At 40.5% G+C, this 24,000-nt stretch overlaps 2 protein-coding genes across 3 annotated transcripts; both read right to left on the reverse strand.

Moving 5' to 3' along the window:
- Window positions 1-341: 341 nt before the first annotated feature.
- LOC138602142 (cyclin-dependent kinase 2-associated protein 1) lies at window positions 342-3,575 on the reverse strand. The gene is made up of 4 exons (XM_069673545.1): window positions 3,431-3,575; window positions 2,012-2,112; window positions 1,060-1,186; window positions 342-967 (listed from the first exon to the last, which is right to left on the reverse strand). Exons 1-4 carry the CDS (start codon window positions 3,495-3,497, stop codon window positions 900-902), a joined length of 363 nt encoding a protein of 120 aa, XP_069529646.1. The 5' UTR covers window positions 3,498-3,575; the 3' UTR covers window positions 342-899.
- Window positions 3,576-5,241: 1,666 nt separating this feature from the next.
- On the reverse strand, window positions 5,242-23,539 carry sbno1 (strawberry notch homolog 1 (Drosophila)). 2 transcript variants are annotated; one of them, XM_069673352.1, is made up of 33 exons: window positions 23,225-23,539; window positions 20,885-21,004; window positions 20,692-20,790; window positions 20,348-20,575; window positions 20,117-20,249; window positions 19,563-19,663; window positions 19,315-19,411; window positions 18,740-18,900; window positions 18,104-18,237; window positions 17,901-17,991; window positions 17,656-17,817; window positions 16,814-16,949; window positions 16,615-16,720; window positions 16,341-16,494; window positions 16,066-16,248; window positions 15,836-15,933; window positions 15,600-15,748; window positions 15,267-15,467; window positions 15,005-15,175; window positions 14,748-14,917; window positions 14,505-14,636; window positions 13,114-13,249; window positions 12,818-12,930; window positions 12,635-12,706; window positions 12,454-12,553; window positions 12,297-12,371; window positions 12,031-12,177; window positions 11,729-11,823; window positions 11,539-11,625; window positions 10,394-10,531; window positions 10,226-10,302; window positions 9,682-9,875; window positions 5,242-7,709 (listed from the first exon to the last, which is right to left on the reverse strand). In XM_069673352.1, exons 2-33 carry the CDS (start codon window positions 21,002-21,004, stop codon window positions 7,567-7,569), a joined length of 4,203 nt encoding a protein of 1,400 aa, XP_069529453.1. In that variant the 5' UTR covers window positions 23,225-23,539; the 3' UTR covers window positions 5,242-7,566. The 2 variants fall into 2 exon arrangements, with proteins under 2 accessions (XP_069529453.1, XP_069529452.1); XM_069673351.1 differs by having other exon boundaries at window positions 20,117-20,252.
- Between the last annotated feature and the right edge of the window lie 461 nt (window positions 23,540-24,000).

Consider the following 24,000-nt stretch of genomic DNA (forward strand, 5'->3'; position numbering starts at 1 on the left):
ACTTGCACCGACATTTCCTTTATTTTTTTTCTATTTGTGTTTTAAGTTTGTCACAGAAATATGAGATGATTTTGCCTGTTAAAGCTGAAACAAATCTTTTGAGACTGTCATCTGATTGGTCCTCCATTTTTGGTGCTCTATCCAACATACTAGACCGCTAAATCCAAATCCTCTTTTATGAGCATGTTGCCAGGGTGCAGCGAAACTCCTCTGCTTATGTCACTCTTTTAACCAGAAGACTTTCTTAATTAAAAGTTAATCCAGAGAGTAACTTCAGATTAAGAATACATTTAATGGAGTAAAGAGTCTGAAATGCACTGAATGACACGATGACAACTGTATTGAAAATACAATTTATTACACTGAGTAATAAATACATACAAAGATGCAAGTAACAGCATTTTCCTTTTTTGTTATACCAAAACCAACCTCAACACGAATGAACCGATGCATTTGGCACATCTCTGTCCCTCTCTCACTCAGTCACGTGTGTTATAGGGGTCTGAAAATCAGACCAAATACTATCAAAAAGAAGAAGAAGTCTTCTCCGTCTACCCCTGTACAAGCCATGCACTGTCTACAATTAACCCACGGGCCCGTTCGCATGCACAAATCAACATTTTAAATATGAAGTCAAAACTTAAGATCCCGAAAGTGGGGCGTAAAAACACATGATCATCCTCTCGTTTTAATTCCAATGACCCACACATGATTTAAATGATCCCTCAGGAGTCATGAATTGTGTTATTGTATCTTTTTTTCTCTCTAGGAGCTTGCTCTTCCATCCTTTGTTCATTTTACTTCCTCTTTTTAAAAGGAAATGCCATGCAAGTTTCTTTTTTTTTTCATGAGACGCACGCCGTTAGTTCTTCTTGCGGGGGGAGGAATGTGTTCGTTAGCTAGGAGCGAGCGTTTCTCTCCGTCTCAGCCAAGCACTCACGCACCAGCCCTCTGGCGTGGATTATTCCTTTGAAGAAAAACACATTTAGATTAACAAACACGACCATACGGCATGATTTCTGCTAGATAATCGTTGTGCATTCGAAGGTTTTTGGTTACCTCTTTTCAGTCTCTCCATTGCACTCTTGCTTCCAGCGTATGTGGGTCTGATCTCCTTCCCTAGCTCTTCGATGATGGCGAGCAGCTCTGCATATTTGTTCTGAGGCACTTGGCTGCCAGACGAGCCCTGAAGTCAGAGCAAACAGAGCAAGATGAGCAAAATTCAACACACTTAAGATTTTTTTTTGGGTATGTGAAAGGCCCTCTTATTTCAGAGACAATCCTATGGCTAAGTACATCTGTCCATTAATTACAATGGATTAGTAAATTAAGCTCTAAATTGCAGTTACAGCCAAGCAGTTAAAGAGCCACATGTAAACATATGCTGATTAAGCTTGTTCATTAGAGAGTAAATAAGCCTCTCATAAGCAGCCATATTTGTAGCCCATTCTTCAAATCGGGGTGTGTGCTTTCTCCTCTGATGTCTCAGTAGTATCCGTTTAGCTGTGAAAGCCAAAATAATCCTCCTCTTTCGAAAGGAGTCCTGACGTTTAGCTTTATGTTACTATTAATAAGCTTCCACGTAATAACTGTTGACTCTGTTGAAAAAGCGGAAAAACTTTCTTGCCACATGCCACCCTGCATGTCACCCATATAATCATTTTAAGATTTCACTCCTCTGATAGATTTAAACTCGCTGTTTCTGAAAATCTGTCCCCATGCTGGGAGGTGAGATTAGCCTCACTTTGCACCCTGAACGCTGTCAGAAGTATCATTTAGAACTACAGAAACAGCCTCCATAGTTCTCAAACAGAAGGAAGCAAAGAGAGAACATAAAACCTTGCAAAATAAATACAAAAATAATGAAAACACAACCCCAAATCACTAAGATGTCAGTTCACACTGGACTAATATTATCACACGTTTATGACTTTGCAAGCCTGTATGAAGACACAATTCATCCATTCAAATAGGAGCGGCTTGATTAAATGTGCAGTTTAATTACAGTTACCTGTGAGAATCCCAGAGATGGAGGTCCATAGTCACTCAGAAGAGGCCTGTAGGACTGCAACGTGGCCAGGTTAGCTGCTGAGGGAGACTGGAGGTTTCCAACTGTTCAGAAAACACAAGATTCAGTGCACCAAAAAACATATCGTAGAGTATGTTATCCTTTTGATTTATAAGCTCATTACCTTCTGATTGTTTAGTGTATTACATTTCATAAAATAGATCAAAACTGAGATACCACAAACGTCGCATGTTCAAAATAGTTGGATGATAATTTCCGTTCAGTCAGGTAATAAGCATTATTTGTTGCTACAGCACTTATGTGTTTAATCAGTTGGCCAAAGAAATAAATAAAACATCCCTCCTAAAGCTCCCCTAAATCACCGACAATATAACAGAGGTTTGGTGGGGGTTTCAGCCTCTAATTTGGCTGCTTTCTTGCTTCATGTGCATTTTGCTTCTAATATTTACATATTTTTACTTAAGTAAGATTTTAAATGCTCTACTTTTACTTGCAGTTGAGTATTTTCACATAATAATAATAGTAATTTACTTCCCGTAAAGACAAATACCAGAATAATCCTTAAACGTTTTACTGTAGAGGAAGCTGAAAAAATACTCTCTAAATCCCCTAAATTATAACAGAGGTTTGGTTGTTTTTTTCCCTCCACTTGACTGCTCTCCTGCTGTAAGTGCATTTTGCTTCTAATATTTACATTTTTACATATATTTGCATATTTACAATCTAAATTCAGTAAGCTATTTCATATAGTCTTTTACTTGGATTGGAGTATTTTCGCAGTATGATAAAAGTAATTTACTTTCCATAAAGACCAATACCAAAATCATACTAAAAGTTGTTATTTTAGACGACGCTAAAAAGAAACTCCCTAAATCCCCGAAAATATAACAGAGGTTTGGTGGGGTTTTGTCCTCCACCCTCGCCGATCCCCTGCCGCTTTGTTCGGCTGTAATATTCACCCTCGGTCGCGAGATGTCCTCGAAGAGTCATAAAAAAATTCAGAGGCAGATCAATCAGCAGCTCCGACCGAGGAGCATCATGGAGGAAACGGAACAAGGCTGGCTCAAGAAGACACAAGTGATACATTTTTGTCACCGTGTAACGGCTCCCACCCGGCGGGACCAGGACCCGGGACGACGGATAACCACATTTTAGGAACCGTCGCCTTCTCGTTTCACATCCTAACCGTGTTTCTCCGCCGCCTGATGTCGCGGATGGCGCTCTTTTACATTAGTAATAATGGCGGATATGAATTAGCCTAGCTCCCAGGATCTGACCCTATATATATAACTGGACAAAAACTACAGACACGGTCTTTCTCCAGGTATTCTCCGAGACCCCGAATTTAACACTCGATTTAACGGTCGCATACTTTGATTTCCCCCCGGTTTTTCTCCTTACCCTGGTTCCCAGAAGTTCCCGGAATGTGCTGATGGACATTGGGTTTATAAGACATTCCCAAAGACATTGTAAATTAAAGAAATAAAAATGACCCGAAATTCAGTGAAGCGTCTGTCTCTCACTTTTTGTTTACAACAGCGGCACCGGCAAATATGGCCGTCACTTTATATTGACACCCACTATGCTTTCTAACACTGCTACTATCCATTGCGGGTTATCAAGAGGGAAGAAAACGGTTAAAAACGTGATTTTCACCATTAAGTGACGGAATTCACACACGGTTTTCACTCACTTTTTAACACATAATTAACAAATTCAGGTAGCGTTTATCGTAAAGTAGACTTTAAAGTGCACTTTTAAAACACTTAGACACTATTTTTTTTCAAAAGTGTGAAAACATGTGAGGTGTTTACACTTTTTTCCCTCATATTTTTAAACTTAACCACATTTAGGGCAAAAAGTGGAATTTAAAGCAAGACTTTAATTAAGTAGATTTTCACAGTTTTGCTTAATTTTTGTACAAAACATGCTTTTGTTTGAGTTTGAGCTTAAAGACAAAAGAAGAATACCTGTCTTTGTCTGTGTGGGAGCATCCATTGTGACTCTTCAGAGCTTTTACATTAACAAACAAAGAAAAGTAGAATTGAAGTAGATGTTTGTAAAAGGTCCACTCTTGTTTTGGAGGCTTCTTCCATTCAAATGAGATGAGCAGGAGTCAGTTAAAGCCTCAGTGTGTGTCCCATCATAATGGCCCTCTTAAATGACCACATGGTTGGACAACACACCGGGTTTGGCCCAATCCTGGCCCCCTGTGTCATGACCTGCTGAGACCCTGTAAGGCAGGGGGGGTGGCCCCTACAAAGGAGGAGATAATACTGGGTGAACGGGCTCATGAGTCTGGTTTTAGGCTCCTAATTTGAAAAGATGAGCAAAAATACATATATTTAAGTATTTAGATTACATCTTTAGAAACAAAGTACTGGGATTTGGAAGTGCTAGGATCATTTACTTAGTAAAAATGCAAATACGACAGAAAAAACACTGCTTTAATTAAGATTTTAGGCAGTAAGTGTATTTTACTCGAGCTTTGATGTACATTTAATTGACTTTTTTCTCATTTTATGCTACTTCATACAAAGCCAATATTGTGTCTTTTTACTTAACATCATTTTTTTGCAAATTCATATTAAAACTAATTCTAAACTAAAAAATTACAATGTATTATTATAGATTAAACTACTTACCAGCATGCAAAGTTATTAAAATCAGCTCCACCTTTATGCGCTGCAACATTAATGCTGTTAAACATTTAACAAGTGGTCTCCTACCTATTTGGCTTGTGATCTCTTACATAAAACTAGTATTTATTTGCAGATCCTTGTTGCATTTTAGACTAGCAGTACTTTGTACACTTTGCTGATAAAACGTTAAACATTAAAATAGCTTTTTACACTTTTATTGAGTAGTTTTATTTCTTAATTTAGTGTTCTGTAACTTTCTTTAGGAGTAAAGGATCCATATACTTCTTCGACCAATGCGGGGAAACCCTAATAATATAACTGTTAAGTAACTTTTTCTTTGTGGAACATCTTAAAAGAAATCTGCCCTCCTTTTTTTTTTTTCAATATAAGTATCAAAGAGTCTGGTAAGATTTCAAAATAAAAGAAATCGCTCCTATTTCATTGGAAGAAACGTAATCTAGAAGACATTTAAGAGCTGTAAGACATTTACATTGAAAGAATAGGTGTCTGGTGAAAGTGTGCAGCTCTTCATTACAATTAAAAGTAGTACAGGGTAGAAGTATACCAAGCTTTATTGAGCATTACACTCATTCATGTACAGGTCATGTTGAATTTTTGTACATCTTTGTCAGTAGTGCAACTCGTGCAGGGATGAAAGGGGAAAACAAAATGTCCTTCAAGTGTTGTAACTCCAGAGGAGGGCCGATCCGCTGTGTTCACAAAAATTAACCACGTCAGGAGAAAACAAAAAAAAACAGGAAGTTGTTGTTGTATAATGTTGGACATTCAAAATAAAAGATCAGAGAGCAGACGTGTTAAGTGAAGTTTGAATGTGCTGCATGACAAATATCTGTTTTACAAAGTGTACAAAATGCACATTGGTATGATACAAAGACTTCTTCCTTCTGATTACACTTGTTTTTAAAATGCAAAACAGAAACACTTCTTAACATGAACTAATCCACAGGTTAGCGATGTGTCCGAGCATACATCCTATCTTTCATGTTAGCTATCAGGACAGCTCAGACTTTGGAACGTCCCTTCCAGTGCAGATCTAGTACAATGCAGTGAAGGACTGAGAATAGAAGAGGTACACTATTGAACAGAAGCAGTCATCCGTTTTAATAACAACTGGGCTCAAGACAGCAGAAGAACCAGAGAGACGTGTTTGCATCACAGCTAACCACAGAGCAACATCACTGAGTAGAGAGGTATAGGAGAGTTTGAGTTATGGTCATGCATTTCAGATACTTCATAAAACTCTGACGATTACTTTCTTTCCAAAGAGGGTCTTTGTGTGAGTTTAACCCCTGAGCAGTGTTTCCATTTTAAAAAGGCGACAAAATAAAAACAAAGAGTACATGTGAGCAGAGTGCAGTGCTCTGAGACCTGTCGGAAAAAACAAAGATATAGTCTCGGTCACATGCATTTCAAATGTCACAGTTCCTTGGCTTATTTACCGTTTTAAATCTGTTGTGTTGCCGCTAATGGATATATTAGTGCAGCTGGGACATCATTTTACACAGACGAAGCCGAGATAAAGACCAAAGGTGGTTTCAACGCGAGACACAAATTAACTTAAGTGGGACAAACATTTTCTGCAACACTTTTAGTATCACAAAGCAGAATTTAAAAGGTAATTAAACGGCCCATATGATACTTAAAAAGATGTAGTTTTAAGCAGATATTTTGTCCCTAACTTTACGCCTCGGTCTTCTTTATAAAAGACAATGAATCCTGTTCAATTATAACAAGAAACATGTTGTAATTGGTCATTTTCAACATAATATCTGCTTAAAACTGCTTTTATAGTGTGTTGCTAATTTAATACAGCTTATAAATGCTAAATAAGCTGCTACCACATTTATATGTACACATAATAAATAAAGTCTCAAATGTTATTTCAGCAAAAGAAATGAATCTTTGCATGTTGGCATGACACTCCTGATCTCTATGGAAGTGAACATCCTGTTTCTTGAGGGTTGATTTTTTTGTTATCTTGAGATAAGAAAACAATTTGTGACGTCAAGCTACTGAAATGAAAGAAAAAGTTTGAGCATTGTTTTCTCAGCTTCTAGTTTGCGCACCCGACTATTGTTTGAAAACAGCTTATTCTTTGAAGTTACACTACGTAAAAAGCGGAACAAATTCAATTAAATGAACCAAGGAACTTTGATCAATTTGAGACCCAAGTGCAAACAAAGACGAGAGAAAAACAAGCTGGTCTGAGAGTCTGATGCAGGCTGATCCTGAAATAATGACATTTATGTTACAAGCTGATTTTCTTCCTGGACTAGTTCTGCATCTTTTTCTACCTCAACAACACGAAACCTTTCTCTATATTAGTGCTGAATGTCTGAGGAGCGGAAGTTTCCATCTTAAATATCAATATGGGATTGTAGTTTAGCATTAAATGCCCCGTTTAAATGAAGGTAGTTCTCAGACAAGAAAAAAAAGTCTTTGCTTCATACCAGGAAGTCCGAACTGAACGTTTTAAAGCATGGATGAGGAGTGGATGACTCAGCCGCCACAGGCCAACATGCCCTCTGAGCCTAAACTCCGTCAGTATATCACAAACGTTTCACTCTGAATGTCAGAGGACAAAACATCACCCGTCAAATCTCTCGAGGTGAAAGCAAGAGTCTCTGGAGATTAAAAAAAAAAAAAAAGACCCTGAAATCTTTTCTCTGTACAAACCACTGCTTCACATCTGAGAGTCTCCACAGCTCGGTGGGACGCCGCCGACCCTCAGAGACTAATAGGGGGGCGAGAGGGTGCAGAAGAAGAGACAGTGGTCCTGGAGCCTGCAGTGCAGAGATAGAGACTGAGGAGTCGGATCCCTTCAGACTGGGACGTGGACTCGAGGGGTTGGAGATAGGGTGGGTCCACCTGGGACTATGTGTTGGGCGCATGACTGAGACTTTGGGGGTGGAGCTGCTGCCGTTTCTGCTGCTCCTGCACGGCGAGCTGCTGCGACAGGTCCGACGTCGAGAGCTTGTTAATTAACAGAGACACACAGTTCGCTGGAATGATCAGACCTGGGGAAAAAAGTGTAAAAATAAACCATGAGCCTGTAAAACTGTGGATGTTGACATTTACAGCACATGAAAAAGGAAAGGGTTCAACATTCTGAGAAATATGCTTCCCAGACAATCAATATGACTCTCATGTCTGGATCATAAACATGATGCTGGAAACTCAGAGTAATCTCTTCCCCCAACCCAGAAACATTCCAGCACATAAGCCCCGGTACAATCACAACTTGTCATTTTTGCAGATTACACAAACAAGATATAGCGCCTAAAGTTCCCTAATTAACAAAATATGCATTTATTCAAAAGCTAATTAGGCTAAATCTGCTTATTTAGCTTTGGGCAGATTGAGCTGTTAGCTGGACTCCAAGCAGACCGATATAACAGCGATAGTGATCCTACATTTTAATAAAAGCAGAGCTGCTTTTTGTCACGCTGTCCTTGCTGACAACTAAGAGAACTTCTCTACAGACTCAAGGCCAAACTGAGGAAAGCCCTGACGGTATTTTCCATTCATCATCAGCTGTTAATCTAAAAGTTACAGCCTGACACATTAGATTTAAAGTCCAGCGTAATGTAACTCATTAACAGCTCTTTTCTTCATATGGATTTGCATGATTAATGTGGGTCACATTTTTGGCTGCAAATCTCGAACTCTGGATTAATCTGGGAAAGTCAAATCCAACAAAAATGTACAACTAGATTAATTAATAACTCGTTTTTAACCAATTAAAGTTTCTGCTTAAACTAGCAGGCTAACGACTGTGGTTGCAGTAGTGACAGTTTGCTGCAGGTCTGATGACTGAAACTTTGTCTATAGGGATTTAAAAGCCTCCTGCAGCAAAGCAAACTGTTGAAAGAATCCCAGTGTCAGTTTACAAGAGTAAAACGTTACGCAACAACTTACAATGCAAGAGAACACATTAAAGACTTTTGTTTATTAAATTTAAAGATGTTTTAATACCCTCTCCGTCCTTTTCATGAGGGAAATTAATAATGTTTAGAGTTTTTAAAGACCTTTATACAGCCTGGACATGTTGCCTTGGACAGGGAACTATGGCTGGATGTATATGTGGCCTTATTTCCCCAAAGGGGACAATGAGGATTTTGAGTAATGATCGATCTTCTTATAGCGGTGGGCAGTATACCGGTTTCACACCGTCACTGGTGTCACAATCTGCCACAACGTGGATTTTGCAAAACCGGTTTAAACACAAACCTTTTGGTTTTCGTACACGTTTAGAGTAACTAGTCTGTCTGATATCACATAGTGCATCTCTTCCACAGAGCACACAGAGACCTGATGCTCTGCACGAGTGTGTATCAATGCCTGTAAACATGCGCGTGACGTTGCAGCCATCATGTCGGCAGGATGATTGAGTCAGACGCGCGGTTATGAGAGTCTGCCTTTCAGTGAATGTGTCCCCGCTATTAGCGGAACCTCTACCTGGTGCTGTGGCCAGAGGCGCCCTGGAGTGTTTACTTTTAGCAGCTTCAGCTAATGTGCACACACGGCATGAGGTTGTGCGTTTGGCGACAGGAAGTAGGATGCGTGAGTTTGGCCGTCACGGGGCTGCTCACGCTGATTAAACATACATTTGACAAGTAACCCAGCTGCAGCCCACAAGTCTGTTTGTAGTCGCTGAACCAAGTGTGGTAAAAGTAAAAGTGTTTGTAAAATAGACTTTAAAGTCCCAAATAATATTAAGTATAATTGTTAATTGTTTATATGTACATGAAAACACATCGACAATAGAGCAAGAAGAGCTAGAATCATGTTTTGAGATGGGTACATTTTCATTTTGTAATACCGCAATATAATACCGATACGGCCAAAAGGAAAAGAAATACCGTGATATAAATTTTAGGTCATATCGCCCACCTCTATCTTCTGATCTCACTTTAGGCAACAAAGGTGGTAAGCAAATATCCCGTAATGTCAAACTAGTCCTGTAAATGTGGCAGGCCCTGAACTTACCGACTATCCTCTGTCCATCTTCAGTTCTGAGCCGGACAATCTGCACCTTCACGTTGGTTCCACTGACCGGCGTGAGCACTCCCTCCACCTCGTTCCACACGCTGAGCACCGAGCCGCACAGAACGTAGAACGTCCTGCAGCGGAGCCCGATCTCACACAGCAGACCCACCGAGGCCTTCTTACAGTTCCCTCGCCTGCAGGCAGAGCGACACAAACAAGATTTACAACAGTAGATGGAGGCAAACATTGTTCAGTTTACTTTCTAAAGTTCACAGTAAGGCTTAAATATCAACATTAGTTTGAAGGATAAAGATGTTTTCTATATTTGTTTATTGTCAATAGAATTTCTGACTTCCCCAGCCTGGCTCCTTCTGAGACGTAAAGAAATGGGTCACAATATGTGCTTCCATTTTTGGAATAGTTTTCTTAAACAGTTGGTAACTGTTTTTTTGTGTGTGAGGCTCTTTGATGTTTTTGAATAGTTTAAATGCAGCTCTATGGCAGATATGAAGATCAACCATTAACAGATCTACAGTGAACTTACCAGTACGCATGAGAGCAGATTTTGGCAGATGAATTGTACTGATCCGTCCAGTGCTGCTTGGCATCTTCTGACAACACCTAACAGGGAAAAAGAAAAAATATATAATTCACTACATAAAGCATAAATCGCTCTTCTCACAGGGAGTACAATAAAGAAACTGTTTCGCACCTTTTTAAACTTCTTCTTGATGTCTGTGTACGTCTCCAGTTTGAGCTGTCGCCCCGTGTTTGGCCGGTAGACCAGGAAGAGTCTCTTCTTAGTGTTCACCTCTTTGACCAGGATGGCTGTTTTCTTGTTGTTCCTCATCTGAAAACAAAACACATGCTGAACTGAAGAGGGGCTCTCCGGTGACTTTACATATGAAGATCTAGTTACCATTCAAGGCCTTTGAAACTGTTGTGTAATGTCTTCTTTTGATCTGACTGGAGTTCTGTTGTATATTTAAAAGACGTGGGCATATACTTCTTAAGAAAGACAACATGAAGGGGATTTAACGTTTTGGGAGCTTGACCCATACGAGAGAGGCAGAATCTGTTTTGAGCTCAGTGATGCTGATCAAATGCAAACAAAGACAGACTTCTCAGATGGTGAATTTTAAAAATGTAATATTCTTTGGGCTGTTTCCCCCTTTATTAATAGGACAGCTGAAGAGAGACAGGAACTATTAGGAGAAGAGAGTGAGGGATGACAAACCTGCGGCCTCTGCGTCGAGGACTTTAGCGGCTAGTTACATTGCCTGAGACCACACCCAAACTGTATACACATTGTTTTATTTTATTCCATTCTACTCTAAATGTAAATGTTTTGCAAACCTATGTGTGTCAGAGCATGTGAGCAGAGGAGCGTCTGTGAGGTATTAAGAGTAGTATTTGGATGGAGCGCAAAGGTCGGAGGATCCCCTGTCTCTGATTTCAACTTCCTCACATTAAGAGATAAAAGCGTTTCCATACCAGGAACCATAGGAATCCGCTGAGCTCATGTTTTATTTGCCAATTAGTGTGACTAGTGTTAAAGCTGAAACTAAAACACAGTGCAGCTTATGATGGAGCAATCAGTGAGCGACTGGAATAGAGCAATCTAACCATATCGCGCAGAGAGGCCTTAAAGGGGCTTTTAGTCAGAGAGCAGAGCTAACAAACCGCTCTGGGAGCGAGCAGCGGAAACGCTCACATGCTCCGATTTGTGCGTGGAGCATTGAGAGGCTGAAAGTTTCACGTTGCAACCCTGTGTTTCTAAAATGACTAATAAATTACCTTAAATATAAAAGTCACTATGTTCGTCTTTAAGTGAAAATTGCCGTCATCTCCTCCTACCTGCACATAGAAGCCATCATCTGGTCCGTTCTGGTCGGCCCAAACATGTGTTGCTTCCTCCCAGGACATCCCCCTCTCCACACTCACCTGAAGAAACATACACAGTTACAAATTCAGGTAATGTTCTGCTACTGAACCGCTTCCTTTAAAAGGTCAAAGGTCAATTGAGTATAACTTTCTGTAGACATACCGTGTAGAGCTCGACATGTCCTGATGTGGTGTAGCCCGGCGTGAGGAATTTCCTGCAGTCCACCTTCTTCACTTTTTCATCACCAGAGCCGAGATCTAACAGAGGACAGCCAGAGAAAGATTTATAGTAATATTTGATACCTTCAGATCCGATAAGGTACTGAAATCCCACCTTCAGGGCGGATTATGACTCAACTGATTCAAATGAAAGTGCTTTGAATAATTAAACATGTGGAAAAAGCCTCCTGCCCCAGTTTTTAGCTTCTTTGTTTGTGATAAAATGTAGAATAATAACTCTCGTACCCAGAATTCCCATGTCGTATCGGCCGTTCTTCTTGGCCTCCTGAATCACGGCTCCCAGTGTGTCAGAGAAGTACTGGAACAAGGAGTTCTGCTGCTGGACCTCCATGCCCAAAATACGGTTCAGGAACTTCCCGATGTTGTTGTAGTCTGTCGCAGCAACACGGTATAATGCATTACATTCATGGGAATATTGAAACAAACCTGCACCTGCCTCGTCCGAGAGAATTAACAAAGAGAAGTTGCAAAGTCATGCTTTTAAAAATCACCTTTGTCCAGGGACATGGTGCCAGATCTTTCCTCCACATTTATGAGGCCAACTCCTATTAATCCACTCTGAATCTCTGTAGAAGAAAAATGTTATTACTCAGAGCTGCAGATAAAAAAGAAATAAAAACACAGAAATCAATAAGCTATAAGACTTACCTTTGAAGAAATCTCCTTTAAAGTCAGAGGGCGGAGAAACTAATGGAGTGTCGAGCTTTACGATCGACTTCATCACAATTTCCAGAGCGCTTCTGCCGTACTGTAGCCAAAACAAACGTGAGTGAGTCCGTGGCAAATAAAAACAAGAGGAAAGACTGAGACAAATGCTTGATATGCTCACTTTGTTGTCAAAATTAAACCTGCTGAGATCTCGAGTTTCTGTTGCTCTTCTGTCTCCGTGCGTGAGAGCACCCTGTGAGAAAGATTAAACACATGCAGTAAATATTTTAACATTCTAAACTAACTTTATATCCTTTTTAACAAACAATAAAATAATCATGATTGTACATGCAGAAGTCCTCACCAGGCTCTCTAATCTTTTGGCAACAATGGATGCAAATCTCTGCTCTCCTGCGAGCTCCGATATGAGGAAAACATACTCTGGAGCTGTGACCTGGTTTGACCTGTGCGTTCTCCCTGTGATCAAACAAACAGAGCAGAATGTTCAGTCCATTTTGAACCACACTCTTATTTCACATTCATAACATGAAGTAGTAAAACTTTCATGTCCAAGCACGCCCACTGTCGGGTCTAAGCGGTTCAGTTTTGAATGATTGTCATTAGGTTTGGTTGTCCCAGGAGGGTTAATGATCTACTGACCGAACTGCTGTATAGCTCTGTCTGCGCTCCACGGCAGCTCGAGTGTCATGTGAACTCTCCGCCGCTGGTTCTTCACTCGACGGTCGGCCTGCAGGGAAATACCTGAGCTGGCAGCTTCAGAGATGATGGCAATGTTCTGGATGAAGAGAAACACAAATTAAGTTTACTTTTTAAAGATTTTTGGGGCTTTTTGCACTTATTTATAGGACAGCTGAAAACAGAAAGGAAATGTCTGGAGTAGAGAGTGGAGGATGACATGCACCAAAGCATGACGGGGAGTTGAATCTGTGATCAGTGTCGAGGCCTGTAGCCTCTGTACATGGGGTGCCTACTCTACCGACTGAGCTAAACCGGCGCCCCTCATGCTACATTTCATTTACATAAATGGAGTGGGAAGTTGTTTATTAAAGTCTGTCAGTCCTGTCTTTTTAGTTTTCGACCAACTATATGCAAATTTAATAACTGTGTTTCCTGGTGCCAAATGTTTTTGCAAGTTTAAACTGAACTGAAACACAGAGGGACGTAATGTGCTTTTACAACTAACCGGTTTTTATCAGTACATCAGATCAAGCAGCACTCTTATAACCCTTTCCCACCTAAATTGAGCGTGTTGCCACGGGTTATTCAGACACGGGAAGCCCCGCTTATAGATGGTGATTGTCTCTGTTCCCATGGCCAGTGGAGTATACTCCTTTTGATCTCTTTTCTGCTGCGTCTGAACGCCGATTGTAGCCTTTCCCATTAAGCAAAAAAGCCGGATGTTAGCGGGTGTTAATGGGTTTTTTGACTAGTTGGAAAGAGGCTTCAAAAGGGCCAGTTTGCTGATTTTCAGCCTCAGTCCTATCATGCTATTATGGGGAGCTAATGCCATTATGGCAGGAAAAAAAATGCAATTTGTCTCCGTGCCTTTGGAGGACGCTACCTCCGCCAGACGACGTAAAACGCATCATCTGGCAGAGGCCAGGGAGCTCGCTAAACTACACTTCCTCAATCTCGGACGCCCGCCTCCGATGTCATGTTGCGTTCAAAATCGTCAGGTTTGAAATGTAGAATGCAGACCTGAAGATTTTTTAGATCCACCGTACATTCTCGTTGTATTTCAGATTCTGTTCCGCTCTGAACCATTGCCTGCAGCGAAACGGTAGCAAGTATTTCACTCCAGCGTCTCTGGCTGGGCCGTACCTTTCAGATGGATGGGCGCAATGCATGCTGGGTGTACAACTTTCTCCAAAGCTATGGCGCCAATTTCAAATATTATCGCTTCTATCAATTACAGAGCTTACAGAGCAACACCAGCTTTGACTGACAGTGGCTTTTTCTTTTTTTTTTTAAATCTCTAATAAGTTTTTAGTTAATTTTTTTGGGGAAAAACAAAGCTAGTTTGCGTTTACCTTCTCTCCATCCATGAACCTCTGCTTCTCTGTGAGATTCAGGATTTCCACCGGGACATCCAGCTCAGAACGAGATTCATACGTGATGCTGCCGTCGTCGTTGCTGACCACTCGACCTTTACGACCGGTCATCTGAGGCACAGAAAGAGTAAGTTAAGATACAAACCAAATACTGAAACAGTACAACAAAAAAGAAAAAATACTTCAGGCTATACAGACACCAAAGACAAATGTTTTATTTACCTCAGCTACATTTTCAGGTCCTCCCAGTTCGTCTATGAGCTCGTCCAGTGTGTTGGGAGGCAGATCCTCAGCCAGCTCCTCGAGTTTTTCCAGCAGGTCTCTCTTCATCTGCTGGGCGTGTTCCACTGCGTCCTGACTTGTTATGCAGCTGTCCTGACTCTCTGCCTTGACTTATGAACGAGCAGAAACAAAGCATTCATTAACCCCGAGGAGGCCAAATCAGAGTGCTAGAGTTCTGTGCTAGCGTGCTTACTTACCTGTGGCAGGTGTGGCAGGAGGGTTAACGGGGGCAGTGAAAGCAGGGCGCGTGGAGCCCAGCCCCGAGGCTAACAAGGCACTTTGAATGGAGTCTGGATCAATACTCTTCCTCCTCTTTTTCTTCTTCTTCTCTTTCCCTTTCTTTGGTTCTTTTCTGATGAGCCAGGGATCTGAGGCAAAGGAAGGAATACAAGTTTTTGCACTGAATTGATTTTAAAAACATCTTTATTTAACTTCCAAAGCCTCCCTCAGAAGTCTCACCATCTTCCCCATCGTCATCAGACTCGTCTCTGAAGGGGTTGAAGTCATCGTCTTCGTCCCCCGAGCTCACAGATTTGAAGCTGTCGTCGCTGTCTTTACCGGACTCTTTGTCCGACTCAGACTGGCTCTCGTCCGAGCTGGTTCCTGACAAGCCACCGTGCTTACGAGACTTCTTCTTCTGCTGCTTTTTGACCTCCGAACCTGAAGAGAAGATCAGAGAAAGAAGGGAAAATTGAACAGGCCATATTCTGTTTATTAGAATCAAAGCAATGCGTGTAAGGTTCAGTTTGATTTACTTCTGGCTATAAAACATTAGCTTAAACCGTTTATTACCTTTCCTCTTCTTTCCCTTCTGCTCTGGTTGTGCTGTCTCACTGGGAGAGGGAGTCTTCTTAGCTGAGAGGTCGATACCCAGCAGGCTATAAAGCTTCTGTCTGTCAGGAGCTGGAAAGTGCTTCTCAATCAAGGACTGCAGCACACCTCTACAAACACAACAACAACAACATGTTATTACAGGAACATTACATGTTATCCTGTTTGAATAAAACTCATCTTTGGTCAGTCCGTACTTTGCAGTCGACACAAAGTCGTTGAGCTCTCCTCCTCCTTCCTCCAAGGCCTCAAGTGTTCTCGCTTCTCCGGTGGACTGAAGACCGATCACCACACACTGCAGAGGAAATAGTTTATCAGCATTTAAAACACAAGAGGATAGCACTGCCTGAGAAACAGAAAATGATGGTTCATGTGTTAAACAGTAGAGCGGGTGGTAGCAAGCGCTGTGTTTCCAGAGTAGTCTCACCTTTCCATTTTGGACCTCCTCTCTGGCCAGCTGGACGACTCTGCGGACTTTGGAGGCGATGCAGAGGTATTTGAAGAACCTCTGGTGAGCGGACCAGAACTGGCCCCACATGGACTTCTTCATACGTTGCTCCGCCTCCATCAGGTTTGCAGCCTGCTGGAACTTCTCCCTTGCGGTTACCCACTGGGAGAAGGAAGAGAGTAAATCTATTTATTGACTTGAAGCACAAATAAAAGAATCACAGCAAAGTGCTTAAAATGCATTTATTTCCTTACCAGCCGCACTGATTTGTTGTACATGTGGATGTATTTATTACTCAGGGGAACCTCCTCGATCTTAAAGGTCACACCTGTGAAACTCAACTGCCTCGCAATGTACATCCCCCTCAGTTTCATGTCCATTGCGACTATCTCCATCGCACCGACTCCTCTGTAATTGAGGGTAAATAACATAAAACAAACATATTAAGGACATTAACGACTCTCCACCTGTCAAGCCTATGGACAAGTGTTTCTTATGTTGACACTACCTGTGAAGACGGAAACTTACCTTCGCTCAACAGCTTGGATAAAGTTTCCAAATTCTCTGAAGGGTGTTTTGTGTCCCCAGATACCTAGACGATTCATGTAGGCCATATTTCGAGGTTCAGAGGCACCTTTAAAGAGAACGCACAATTCAGACTTTCAGAGCATTCGCACAGATTGGCAATGCATTGTAACGTAAGTGTCACTGGATTATGAGTCCTTACCTGTAGCACTTGCATAAACAACCCGAGCCTTTGGGAGTTTGTTCTGCAGCTCCAACACTGCAAGCCCAGTTTTTGTAGGTTTGGATGATCCGACGGGACAAACGTTTTTGGCTTTGTGACACTCGTCATAGACAATCTACAGACATTCGGTTAAGGTAAATAATCACATTCTAATAAAGATGTTATTGTACTGCCTTTCTACCCAAAGTTGCCAGAACTATTAATCCCAGGAAATACTTTAAAAAGGAAGTAAAAGGTTCCTGGAGAAGTAGTTCTGGCCAAAGTTTTAGTCATTTGTTGTCAGCATTTCAACCACCATCTACAAGATCTATAAAGTCAGGCACATAGTTTTGCTGATGTGTGAAAGCGACGGCTAATTACAACATGTAAGGCGAGGCACAGGGATCATTACGAGTGACACTGCAGCTAAAGTAAACATGGAGGAGGTTAAAGTCTTCTGTATAATTGATGTGACACTGCATGATTAAAAACAAACTTCTTTGTGGCTGCAAAAAAACAAAATAAAGCTGCAACTACTACAATAAGAAATGTTCAGCTCTGCACACCCCAACCTAAAGAAATCTTGTGCTTCTGGAACATACTAATCACTGAGAAGGAACTTTTTGAAGGGTAAAATATTACCTGGAACTAAAATCAGACCCTGCTCCCTGTGGTAAAACCACTTAGTTCCTCCAGAGGTTCCTATTCCCTGTAGAAAGTTCCTGCATCAAGTATTTTGATGAAATTTAGACAACCAAGTATAATTCAGTTCAATACAAGAAAGTAGTGATTATTCCCTGAGAGCATATATTCCACTAACTGCGGGCCGTTGAAAAGGATACGACTCCGTCGAAGTCCTCCCCACACCAGTGGATCAGCTGCTGAAATCTGGTCTTGTACTTCCCTCCTGATTGGCTCTCTCCTATCAGCGACGAGTAGGTGGCAAATATGACACCTTTCTTCACACTTCCGTTGTGTTTGGAGGAGATTTTACCATATTTGAACTGAAAATATAAAAGAAAAACTTAGTCACACTTTCATTCTACATAAATGCAAACACTGGCTTCATGAAGTCAAAGCACCTCACCTTGTTGAGCGAGTGAACCTGGATGTTTTTGGCTCCTATGTCCCTTAAGTCCCTTTCAGCGTCGTACTTCAGGTCATTCGAGACACTGAACCTGAACAGAAGAGGAGAATACATTTAAGATGAGGTCATTCAGTTGGCGTCATTGATTTGAAAGCTCATAGTGTGTACTTCCGTGTTAAACATAATGCAATTGAGGAATTTACCAAAGCGATCTCTTCCTGCCTAAGAGGTAATTCTCGTAGATAACCCCTGCAATTGTCCGGCCTTTCCCCACACCGGCTCCATCACCGATCAGATAAGCAGCTCGATCACCGCCAGGGAGGAATGTCTCATGTTGCTGTGGTAAAGGAGGACCAAAAGAAATACACAATTAAAAAGTTTGCCTTAAAGTAAAAACAACATACAAAAAGACAGGTCAAGCGATTTATTTTGTTAATTTTGGTGCCTTGATTTAGTCTCGGTCTTTTGATGAAAGGTTTGTCACACTTTCGGCTTTTGATTACTAAAGTTCTGGTCTAGTGTCAGTCAACAAAAACACAGAACAGTTGCAAAAATATTCTTCAATTCCACATTTTGTTTACCAATAACTTTCAAGATACCCAAATAATTTACATGACTGATTAAACCAATAAAAAATACACAAGAATAGTGTCACAATACAATTTAGAGTAGCACAGGACATTAGTTAAAATCAGTTTTTATAACATGTTTTTTAAACAGTATTAAAAATAGCTTGGTCTCATTTATTTTGTTTGTTGACAAAGAAACTATAAAAGTTTTAGTTTCATTTTTTCCTACTGATATTTTAGTTTTTATTCACAGTATTTAATGCCGTTTACCTGAGCTGCATATGTGATTGCTTCTAGCTGCAGAGCGGACAGGCAGCCGCGATCAATGGTTTCTTCTGGGATGGTCAGTCTGTACCAGACATCAGGCGGGTTAACGCTGGACAGGGAGCTGGTCTCCACCACGGGATCAGGATGCCGCAGGCCAACCTTCACTGCAGGAACAAACTGACTGGTCAGTGTATCGAGCATGTATGGCTACTCCTCGGCATAACATATACTTGAATAGCTATTTAAGGCTCCTGTGAGTTTTTCACTGGTTATGAAACAGACTGAAATTAATTGTGATCACTCTATATGACCTACAAAAGCAAACTATATTTCTATATAGTTATATCTAATGCATGAAACCGTTAGTGGGTGTCAGACAAAGCAGTTAACTGCACTCTGCCTTTGTTTACATTTTCCAGGGCAAAAAATTAAAGTGAGTGATACATATGACTGTTAAAGAAAGAAGGATGTGTTTTTTTGTTAAAACCCACCATGAGATCAAAAGGTACGGCTTTGTCCACAGGGGTCGCCAAATTTAAACACCGTCATTGGAAAATAAAAGTAGTTGTAATACTTACATTTCATTGGCATGTACTCTGCATATGTCTCTGCATGACCCAACTCCTCCTCCTCTTCCTCCTCTGGCTCATCCTCTTCCTTCATCCCTGGTAATTTCTGTAGACAGAGATTGACATAATAAGACCCCCAGTTCTCCTGTAATTCTTCTGCTTTTAAGCAGCTCCTGAACTTCACCATGTAGTCTGACAAACTAACAAATGGAGCCATAACATAACACACTTTCTAAAATCAACGAAAGAACACTTACCAAAGAATGTGTGAAGTTTTGCACTCTAAGGTTGTCATTAATCCAGATCCTTGCTGCATCTTTACCCAAAACTTCCTTCTTGAAGCCATTGTTCATTTCAGCTGAAGCACCAACAAGAGCAGAGGTGTTATTTCAAACAGTTCAGGTTTCTCAAGTACTGACAAATGTTCATTTGAAAGTTTAACAACTTTGAGGGAGCCTGTTGAAACTCAGGCTTATTCTACAGTCTCATGATTTAACAAATGTCACAGTGCTTTTAGGAGCTGCAGAAATTAGTCTGTAAGTCAACGAGTTGATTACAGAAATATAAATCAGAAACTATGTTGATGGTCAAAAGATTGTTCAAGTAAATCTCATTATCTCTCATTAATTTGGTTATCAAGACTTCATATGAACTTATAAGGGTATGGTGATAAAAAAAACAACATATCACAATTTAGCATGGAATAAAGAAGGAAGGAAAGGAAAATATGAAGCGATTGATCAGCTCTGATGGGTACAAAAAAACCCAAAGTAATTAAACATTTAACTAACATCAAACAACAATAAATTACCTGTCGCTGTTGCAGTTGCCACAGGTGTAGCAATGTCAGGTGGAGGCTTTAACTTCATGAGCTCCATCAGACTGTTGCCTTTTAGACCCGTGCCTCTCACATTTCCAGTCCGAAGGAGGTCTTTCAATTGAATCTGCTAAAAAATGTAAAAAAAATGATGGTCATTATAAAAAAATGCTTTCTCTGTGTTGTTCTGTCCTTTGAGAATCTTATCTTTAACACAAAACATACCTGATCTCTGTTAGAAGGCACTACTGTGGACACTGAAGGAGGAATACTCGTGGAGGAGTGAGTCGTTGAGCCTCGCAGGGCTGAATTAGCAACATGTACCACCTTGGTGACAGTTATGGTGTGTTTGATGTTGTTTGTGGCTGCTGGTTTGGTCACAACAGTTCCAAGTGACGGCAACTGATTCAGCTGATTTAAGACAAACGTGGTGGTTGATGGCTGAGGTTTGTGCTGTCAGGCAGAAAGAAAAATGGATCTTAATACACACCACAAAATAAAACATGATCATCAATCTAACTGGACGTTTTCAATTATTAATAAAGCAGTATAATTTTCTGTCATCTCACCCTGATAGTAACTATAGGTACTGGAGCTGGAGGCTCAGTTCGAACAACTTCCACTGACTCTGTCCCCACGCCAACATCCAGGGCACTGATGGAGATAGACTGAAAGAGGATCCAGAACATTAATATAGAGTTATGACAATGATCATAAATCACTTTTCTTTTATTAGAAAACATAAATGTAACATCATCTTACTTGCTGGGCCGTGGAGGACTGTGCAACATCCTGAGAATCAACATCAAATAGGCCAATATCATTGGGACAGATGCCACTCTCACTGAGGGCAGCGAGAAGTAAATCCTGTCCAGGATCCATCTGTAACACAAACATACATTTCTCCTGTTATTGTCTTTTATGTACAGTGTTGTCTGCCTTTGCTCTTTCATTTACATTTGCATTAATAGATTAAAAAATGTTTAAATTCTATTTTTTAATCAAACACTTAACTTTTCACATAATGTAAGACTTGGTAGTTCAAGGTACATTACACTGACTTCTTGTCCACACATAAGGTTACTCTTTTATCTTTACCTTTTGCCAAAAGGAAATATCACTGCTTGAGCTATTGGATGATCTAAGTGGCTAACAAACATAAGCAAAACAATAATATATTGTAACGGTTTGTATGTAAGTTGCAGTAGACAAGTGCAAAAAAATGCATGAGCATGATTACAGAGGATAACCAACACAAAAACGTGAGCATAAAAAGTTCATACAACAAAATGTAAAAGGGGGTATTACAGTAGAGGCCACATGCAGAGCACACGCGTGGTATCAAATGCAATGCAAAGTTAAATTCACAGCCAAGTTTTCCCATGAAACATAAAACAGATATACATTTTACCTGTTATACAGAGACCGACCTTCTTGTTGTGCAACTAAATGTTATTCCGATCTGATGCTACCGGAACCTCACAATTAAATGTTCAACCTCGCTACATCTCCTCAAACAGCGCACGCCGAGAAAAACGAAAACGAAAACAATTCATTGTTAAACGACTTGAGATAAAAACAGTTAATGTAAATAAACACAAAAGATAGAAGAATCAACGTAAGAGCAATGTCTGCACAGCAGGTCAGGTCACAGACTTATTCCAAAGTGACCCAAAACAAGACACGTGTTTGCAATGCCCTACATTGGTACGTACAGCTTCCTGATCCCTCTGACTCAATGTAGCCTCCCTCGACTACGCGTTAGCACCGCTGGTTAATAGTTACATATACAAAAAGTCCCTACCATGTGTGGTAGGACCAACACTCTAGTCAAGCTTATGTCTTTAAGTTCTCAGCATGTTTTATTTGCACCAGCTAACCTTTTACTGGCAACTGTCATACTAGCTAAACTGGCCTGGTTGGACTAGGGTGACACAGCTTAGCTAGCTATGCTAGCTTGCTTAACCCTGCATTCAGGTAGTGTCGGAATAATCGGAAATATTAGATTCTAACAGGGAGATTTACGTTGAGGCTCTCAAGGTAGTAGTAGGAAAAACATTCAACTTTTTATGACGTTACTTTTCAGAACTGACGTAATATTGAGCAGAATTATGGCGGTCCAGTAGTAAGTAATTTATTCTAAAAAAAAGTTTTATCCATTCATGCATTGCAATTTAATTTCGGGGAAAATGTATTAAGTATAAATGGCATTAGGCTGTACATTAGTTCTGCGCAATTACATATACAACGTTTTCAGTGAGTCTTTAATATTTTCACATTAAGAATTAAAGCTTATCAACACACAGCAGTTCCCAACTGGGGAATTCCGAGCATCCGAGGAGGACGTGAATGCATCATAACAACCGAAAGCTAACGTTTACTGAACTCAAAGACACTTTCACATTAATGTCAGTGACACGACGGTTAAATCAAATTCAAAAAAGAGGCCAAATGGTTTTAAAATATGTCAATCACTGTGCAGCTACAATATCAGAAAGAAGTATCACAGCCGTTAAATGTTAACTAACGGTTACCACGGAGACTCGATGGTCACACAAATGTCAGTTGCTTCTAACGTTATCCCCGCTGTAGTTAGCCACCTCGTACAAGCTTAAATACAGTCTTAATTACCTGACGATTGCTTTTTTCTTTTAAGTTTCGCTGTCGTGGAGTTTGACATTAACGAGCATGCTGTTAACATTAAAACGCAACGACTTGTTTGCTAGCTTGTTACGTCTGTGCTTCTTGAACTTGATAACGAGTTACATATAAATGACGTTAGCAAGTTTACATAGCGCTAACATTGAGTTAACATAACACCACCTTCATCTAGGTGTCACAGCGTGTCCTTCTTAACCTTATCCAAAGGCAGTTGGGTGAGCTAACTACACCCTCGCATCGCTGTGATGTTGTTGACGGTGCTCTCGCGCACTGTGTCATTGCTGTCTCTAGCTAACATTAGCAACCAGGAGCTAGTCACAGCTTTAAAATCGAGAAAACATTTCAACATTTCCGGAAAGTATCAGCACACAAGGACAAGTTTGTGTGGTCAATAAGAGAAGTAAGTTTAAACAAACAGTTCCAAGGTTCAAAATAACTTACTTGACAGTTTAACGGCCGCTATGTCTCGCGGTCGGCGGCGCTCAGTAGTTCAGGTTTGTTGTCCTCTTCGCTCCGCCGCGCTCACGCCATCTTTTTATCAAACGCTCAGCCGCATGCTGGTCACGTGACGTGCAGGCCTACAGCGGGCGTTTTTACCGTCAAACTGCTCGCCCAGTCTCGATAAAAACGGCTCTCCGAACAACTGTAGGGCGTCCCCGGACGACAATAAACCGATACAAGCGAAAAATGTAGCATTTCTAAACCGTTAGCACAAACGATAAACATAGCAGAGTCAGCGAGCTAATACAACATCACGTGACCCCGTGAAGTCTTGGTAGGAAGTGACGATGGAAAAAATTCTTCTTCGTTTGTCCTCTTCCTTTTTTTCTTCATCTGCTTCTCCTTGCTAATTTCATACATAATTGTAAATTTACTTCTACATTTCTGTTAGTTTCGATGCATAATAGTATATATCAGATCATAGGTCACTGTGCATTTAAGGTTTTAATAAAGGAGGCAAGAAATTCTCACCTTTATTAGAATTGTTTTATCATCAAAAAATGGTCATAATTAGCTAATAATAAATATGCTTTACATACAAAGGCAAAGAGGCTAGGGAAATAAGAAAATATGTTGTTTTATCCTATTATGCTACACCAAAAGGCAAATAATTGAGCTTTAAAGCTTCTTTGTAATGTAATCTTTTAATGACTTCTTAAAATATTTAATTTTTAAAACCTGTGGATTCCGTGAGACAGATTGTCATATCAATACTT

Source organism: Semicossyphus pulcher, unplaced genomic scaffold, assembly GCF_022749685.1.
Source record: "Semicossyphus pulcher isolate SPU_LCO1_2020_fin unplaced genomic scaffold, fSemPul1.0.p SCAF_22, whole genome shotgun sequence".
Classification (NCBI taxonomy): domain Eukaryota; kingdom Metazoa; phylum Chordata; class Actinopteri; order Labriformes; family Labridae; genus Semicossyphus; species Semicossyphus pulcher.